Source organism: Rosa chinensis, chromosome 2, assembly GCF_002994745.2.
Source record: "Rosa chinensis cultivar Old Blush chromosome 2, RchiOBHm-V2, whole genome shotgun sequence".
In the NCBI taxonomy this organism is placed as follows: domain Eukaryota; kingdom Viridiplantae; phylum Streptophyta; class Magnoliopsida; order Rosales; family Rosaceae; genus Rosa; species Rosa chinensis.
Window position 1 is genome coordinate 17,418,494 of NC_037089.1, and position 7,862 is coordinate 17,426,355.

The 7,862-nt window shown below is 40.4% G+C and overlaps 1 protein-coding gene across 1 annotated transcript; it reads right to left on the reverse strand.

Moving 5' to 3' along the window:
- Positions 1–5,217: 5,217 nt before the first annotated feature.
- On the reverse strand, positions 5,218–6,873 carry LOC112183817 (uncharacterized acetyltransferase At3g50280). Its single transcript, XM_024322150.2, has one exon. The coding sequence runs from the start codon at positions 6,821–6,823 to the stop codon at positions 5,336–5,338; it is 1,488 nt and encodes a 495-aa protein (XP_024177918.2). The 5' UTR covers positions 6,824–6,873; the 3' UTR covers positions 5,218–5,335.
- Positions 6,874–7,862: the final 989 nt, after the last annotated feature.

Here is a 7,862-nt window from a genome sequence, read left to right on the forward strand (position 1 = left end):
GAGTGGGGGACTCCCTGGCGGGCCTAGCAGGGGCCCACCCGAAAGGGTATAAAGCGTTCGCTCAGTAAATCCATGGTTGACAATGCACTGACGCTAATTATGCTGTTGCAAGTCTAGCGGAAGTAATGCTTCACACTGCCGATCAACTCCCTAACCAAGATTGCCCTCCTTGACTGGGGACTTGGGGGACTTGTACCTACATGTGCCAGAACGAGCATAATTAGCGATAATGAGCCACGCTCATTATACCGCCAGAGGTACCGACTCCCACCAAAGGAGTGACCTGCGAAGGCATGGCCAGGCGGGCTACCGCTCGAGCCCTGGATCGCCCCCAGATCACCGCTGACGCGCCACCACGCGTCGCGTCAAGATAGCATCAGAAGCTCCAGACGCTGAGAATCGAAGCACATCAGTCCCACATCGGACACAAGAAAAAGATCAACCTTTTCCTCACCTATAAAAGGTTCTAACCTCTCTTCTCATTAATTACGCATTACTATTCATTTATTGTTATGCTGCCTACATGCGTGAACTGACTTAGGCATCGGAGAAGTGAAGACCACCCAACGCGGTCTCCCTCTGACGCCCTGTTTCTCGTGTGACAGCTAGCGGAGGCCATCAAATCCTCAGAGCAGCGGTCCGCCCACCGGACCAGCGTTAAATGAAAGATCGGCTACCGCCGGACTTTGAGCATTAACAGACCAAACAATGATGTTTTAATATGGTCACAATTTCATGCTTACGGATGCTCTTAGTCTGAATATTATGAACAGTCTTAGTTCATTGATTACAAACGCTCTTAGTTCGTTTATTATGAACACTCTTAGTTCATTGATTACGAACGCTCTTAGTTCGTTAAGCGTGAATCCCCACAATTCCGCTTATTAAATACTCAAAACCATATTCATATATTTCAAAATCTGCAGAAAATAATTGAATTTAAGATACAAGAAAGCAGCAACTTTAATTACAAAAACTTACGTGATGATTTAGGGCTTAAGAACACACGCGTGTTGATGCAGGCATGTTTGGACAGCAGCGGCAGCAGCAGCAGTAGTAAGCAGCAGCGTGCGCGCGGGTAGGCAGCAGGTACGTGCGGGCTGGTGCGCAGGTGTGTAGGGGGCTACAGCAGCACAGAGGTGTGCCCGGGGGCATTAGCAGCACGCTGGGGCTTGTGGCAGGGAGCTGCAGTGCTTGCGGCTTGTGGCAGGGAGCTACAGTGCTTGCGGCTTGCGCAGGAAGCTGTAGGGAAGCTGCGGCAGGGCTGGAGGCTGCAGGGAGGCTAGAGGCTGCAGGGAGGTGTAGGGTTTTTTTTTTCGGCTAAGGCTTGCGGCTGCAGTTTTTTTTTTTTTTTTTCGGGTTTTTTTTTCTTTTCTTTTTCTTAGGTTAGGGTTAAAGCTCGTGCTGATAACGTGTTGTAGAAAATTGGAATTGTGTTTATTATTGATAATAGGAGCTCTTTATATAGGGAGTTATAAGATACACAAAATGTAATAGAATCTGAATACAATTGAATACCTATAACCTTTTCCTATTACAACTCTAAACTCTAGTTTGAAGAGGCACACATGATGTCGACATCCTTCAACACATGGAGCTTATGAGTTGACTCTAGGGGTCGTCAACGGGCCGAGCCGGGCCTTGCTACATTTTTAAATAATTGCGGGACGGGCCGGGCCGGGCTTTATTAAAAATCAAAGGATCCAAGCCCATCCATATAAAGCGGGCCTTGCGGGCTTTTTCGGGCCGGGCCGGGCTTGGCCTTGCGAGCTTTTTTGGGCCGGGCCTTGCGGGCTTTATTTATAAATAAATATTTAAAGACACAAGTATTTTTTTTTTTTAATCAAGCTTTGGAAATTCAATGGATAATGATCAAATACAACCAAAGATAACAGATCTATATAACTATATTGTACCCAAAAAAATCTATATTTATATATAGATACTAATTTATTGATAAATAAATTTTTAAAGACACTAATTTTTTATAAATCTATATTTATACATCATACACTCCAAAGAGCTACATATAGCAATTCAAAGAAAATGAGAAACCGACCGTTGGATGAGTTTATTACAATAAATTTTGAGTGTGGTAAAAAATTTAGCCAATTTCACCATATTTTCGAATCCGATCGGATTGGTCAACCATAGTCACTTATATGTTTTATTGGTTAACCGATGGCGTGGCAACCGCGAAACGTGCTTATTTTTTCACATCACGTTTGTATATATTCTATCGATGGATGTGCGTGGACATAAGATAAAAAAAAAATTAATTTTAATTACAAACACATTGGACTATACCAATTTTATTCCTAAAGTTGTATGACTTATACATTTCATTTAAATTGTTTAGGTTCATTCTAAAGCAACCAGGAAGTGGAAAATGAATTCGGAGAAACCAACCGCTCGATGGAGAGATTGTAATGTTTTATGGTGATTGTAGAAAATCCAGCCAATTTGGTTCTCGTTTCGAATTCGATCAACTAGGTCAAACGTAGTTACTCTTATAAACCTATATTTATGTATCATACACTCCAAACAGCAGCCCCTATCAATTCAAAGAAAATGGAAAAACCGACCGTTGGATGAGTTTATTACAATAAATTATGAGTGTGCTAAAAAATTTAGCCAATTTCACCATATTTTCGAATCCGATCGGATTGGTCAACCGCAGTCACTTATATGTTTTATTGGTTGACCGATGGCGTGGCAACCGCGAAACGTGCTTATTTTTTAACATCACGTTTGTATATATTCAATCGATGGATGTGCGTGGACATAAGATAAAAAAAATTAATTTTAATTACAAACACATTTGACTATATCAATTTTATTTCTAAAGTTGTATGACTTGTACATTGCATTTAAATTGTTTAAGTTCATTCTAAAGCAACCATGAAGTGGAAAATGAATTCGGAGAAACCAACCGCTCGATGGAGATATTGTAATGTTTTATGGTGGTTGTAGAAAATCTAGCCAATTTGGTTCTCATTTCGAATTCGATCAACTAAGTCAAACGTAGTTATTCTTATAAACCTATATTTATATATCATACACTCCAAAGAGCAACCCCTATCAATTCAAAGAAAATGGAAAAACCGACCGTTGGATGAGTTTATTACAATAAATTATGAGTGTGCTAAAAAATTTAGCCAATTTCACCATATTTTCGAATCCGATCGGATTGGTCAACCGATATGTAGAATATATATATGCACATTAGCACATATTTTATATAGAAGTATAAAAACTTCCACACACACACACACACATATAGTCATATACATATATATATATATATATATATATATATATATATAACACACACACACACACACACATATATATATATAAACACACACACAAATATATATCTATATGTGTGTGTCTATATATATATATATATATATATATTTATAAACACACACACACACACATATATAGATAGATATATATAATTATATATATATATGTGTGTGTGTGTGTGTGTGTGTGTTATATGTATATATATAACACACACACACACACATATATATATATATATATATATATATATATATATATATCTACGGGCGGGTTCTAGAGAGGACGTCCGCACTTTCGTTAAAGTGCGACGACGCTGTTGCAGCTCGGCTCGGGGTGCGACGGAGCGGCGGAGCTTGCCGGACGGACGCCACGGGTCAGACGGACGGGTCTGCAGTCGGTGGAGTCGCCGGCGACGTGGTTGCAGCCTTGCCCAGAAACCTGCAGTTGCAGGTGAGCTCGCTGCCCAGAAACCTGCAACTCCGACCTCCTCCGACCTCGAACGCTGCCCAGAACCGTCCGCCAAGCCTCCGGCCTCCGTCCGCCAAGCCCCAAGCCGCCGGCCAAGCCTGGAACGCCGCCGCTGCGTCGCCGTCCGCACTTTAGCCAAGTGCGGACGTCCGCTTCAGAACCCGCCCGTATATATCTATATCTATATATTTATATATATGTGTTATATATATATATATATATAACACACATATATATATATATAAACACACACACAAATATATATCTATATGTGTATATATATATCTATATATATATATATATATATTTATAAGGGTTATTATCACAAATGGTACCTGAACTTATCCTCTATTTTATCGATGGTACCTGAACTTCAATTTTGATTACAACCAGTACCTGAACTTTTCGATTTCATTTTAAATGGTACCTAAGGCCACCTTTGGTCACTATTCCGGCCAAAAAAGCCAAATCTAAGAAAACAAAAAATAAAAAAAACAAGTTCAAGGCAAGTCTATTACCAAAAAGTCATCACTATATATGATCACAACCCTCGAAATCATCAAAAATCATCACTATGATCACCTCCCATGTCGTTTTTAGTCGGAATAGTGACCGGAGGTGGCTCTAGGTACCATTTAAAATGAAATCGAAAAGTTCGGGTACTGGTTGTGATCAAAATTGAAGTTCAGGTACCATCGATAAGATTGAGGTATAGTTCAGGTACCATTTATGATAATAATCCTATTTATAAACACACACACATATCTACATATATAAACACACACACACGCACACACACACATATAATATATATATATATATATATATATATATAATATTTTACGGGCTTTTACTGGCCGGGCCGGGTTTTTGCGGGCTTTTTGCGGGCCGGCCCACTACCCACTGAGGCGGGCTTTTTAACGGACCGGGCCGGGCTTTTAGTCCTCAGGGCCGGCGGGCCTCCATCGGCCCACTTGATCCGCGGGCTTTTTGATGAGGCCTAGTTGACTCATCATTGTGACTTCTCGGTTGGATGGTGCTCGTAGACATGCAAAGCTGGGTCAGTTTTGCTCAATTGACTGGACAAAACAGAGTTAAATGTTGAAGGCTTGAAACTTGATGGCTATTTGAGGTGAGAGAAAGCATTTTTCATCTGACCCAAACTGAGCTCACCAATGCTACTTAATTATTATAAGTTGAAGACTTTGGCGGAGCATTTGAAACCCCATAATATGATTGACTTGGGTTGGACTGTTGAAAACAGTAGTCTGTTTACTACATTACTTCCTCCCCCCACCTTTTATGCATAACCAACGTATGCAGAAGTATAGTTCATCGTCTTCTTTGTGACCAATATACTGTTTTTTACTTAAACTAGATTGATCTTAATTCTATATATCCAGGTAATAGATTGACTAACACTTCAAAACCAAGTCCTTTCAACCGTAAGCGCGCACAAAATTAATCTAGCACATTGACAAATCGAAACTTAAATAATCACAAACCTTTGGCTATAACTCAGAAAATGAACATACTTTAATACAGCTAGAGTTGATCATCTGAGCACAGCTTCCATGAACTTTGCGTCACCTGCCATAGCTTGTAGAGTCTCAGGCAAGAGGCAAGCAAAAAATTCAATACTTCCTTCTTTGTCCCCAGGATACACCATTAACATCCCATTCTTTTTTTCTGCAGCTCCACCACGCAAGCAGAGCGGCCTCCCCCACCCAAAATCATTGCCATAAACATTGAACCGCGGTGAGCTTCCTGTGAGCAACGCAGTAGTACTAGTTTGACTTTGTAGAATATCCCTCAGATTTGGGAAAAACGTCGGATTTTTTGCAAAATTCTCTACATACTTTCTTGCATCATCACTTACATCAGATGTGATGGAGGTAATCTTCTTGTTTATATGCAAAGCAGCCCATCCTATCCCATTTTGTAGCAGCTCACCTGCAGTGGACTTAACAGAAATCCCTTCAAGCGCATTCCCAAAGTATTCTTTTGGCAATGGTGGCTTCAATCTTTGTCTCAATCCTGTCGCAATGAAATAACTAACCTCATCATCAGGGTTTAAATCATGTCTGCTACGTATTGTGGCGCACCAGAAATGGGCCATGAGTGCTTGAAGGGAGGAGATGTTATTGGTACCCCTCTCAGCATTGGCCTTTGCTTTGAGCTGTGCAACCTTTTCTTTTGGAAAATGAAAAACCCTTGTTCGTAAAGAGACTGAAGAGGATTGATCCATAATCTGCTGCTGACTTGGGAGTAATTCATTGTAAGGTAAGGGTAGGTGAATTGGGAGTTCAATAACGCCATCAAGAAATTGACGATGAAAAATAGGAGGGGTCATCTGATGAACAGAGCCAGAACGAGAGATTTCAGACCAAGTATTAAGGAAATGCCAGTAAGAGGTACCATCCACAACTGAGTGGTTAATGCTGCAACCGATGAAGATGCCATCAACAAGCTCAGTTACTTGCACTGCAAGCAATGGTTTCGAAATGCCTTCATAGTTCCGAACACCATTCATGGGAAGGAGTTGGCAGACAATGTCATCAGGAACGTCCACGGAATCTAGGATATCGGCCACTGTGACACAATCAGCAGCTGCGTGTAAGAATTCGACTCCGGCGTCATTACAATTGATGAAAACACACGAGGTACTATTATCTTTATTTTCGGTCACTGCAAGGCGGCCGGCAAGTGGGTAGAAGATGTCCAAAGCTTGAGAAAGTGAGGATATTAGGTGTTGGACCAAGCTGATCTGGTTCATTTCATTCTCTGATGAATAATATTTGTGGAAGAGAAGCCCCTTTTGGATGTAGTCAAGTTTGATAATTCGAAGATCCCATGGAGTCAACTCGATTCTAGGAGCTAACTGACCATTGTGACTCGTTGGTTGGACAGTACTAGTGGAGATATGCCGAATCCGAGTCATGGTTTCCCCTATCTGGATTACACTGGTTTCAAAGTTGAAGGCGCCTTTGGTGGTGGAGATTATGAGGTTAATTAATATGATTTTAATGTATAGAAGGCGCATGATTTTCAATTATTGTCTCGAACTGGATCAAATCTTTATGCGCAATCCGACAATTCCCACTAAAGAAAAAAAGAAAGAAGCAAAAGATCGAAGTGAAATGATTGGACCCATGGATTAGACGGCCGATTGGGCTGATCATATATTGTAATGATCTCAATTATTTGATGCGGGTGCTAAAAATCTTCATCTCAATTATTTGATGCGGGTGCTAAAAATCTTCATAGCAAGACGCCAAGACTGATGATTGGATGGCCATCGATCTTATCTTTGCTTTTGTTGCTTTTTCTCTAGTGCTTGCACTGATTGTAAATTTTGGTCAAGCGCTGCACCCTCTCATTAGGTGAGATAACCAATGACATATATAAAACTAGTAATTTGTAATTAATTTGCATAAGATGCATATTGGTAATTGGCATCCATCAAAACTATTGGGATTTTTTTTTTCAAAAGATAACAAGCCTATATCACTTCTATAGGTAATAGCAATATTACAACATTCGGTCAACAAACAAACAATAAACAGAACCCAGCTACGAGTAATTATTCTCTCGTCCCGACTACCACGTGACATTGTCATGTGGTGGTACGAGCCAATAATATCATTTAAATTTAGTTGGGAACATTACATGGGTGAAAAAAATAAATTAATTAACTAAACCGATCAGCAACAAGTACATGTCATATGAACTAATGAACCAATAACATTAACTTAGACCATCATGTGTACCATGATCTGGGATCATAAAATAATTTTTCCTAATTTTTTTTTTTTTTTTGTGAACAATAAAGTTTAGGCGCGGGGGGAGGCTTCCTTATTAACCCGGCCAAGGCCTTATCCACACCCCCGTATTTCATGGGGCCAGATATTTGTTAAGTTAGTTACCCATCCAAAAAGAATTGTTGGTAGCGGGATTTGAACTCGTTGGGGCTCAACGCACAATCTGGTCCTTGCCAACTGAACCAACCCTCATAGGCAGAATAATTTTTTCTCAACTACGAGCTAGCAAGAACAGAAAGTTTGGAAAACGTAGTTGAAGGA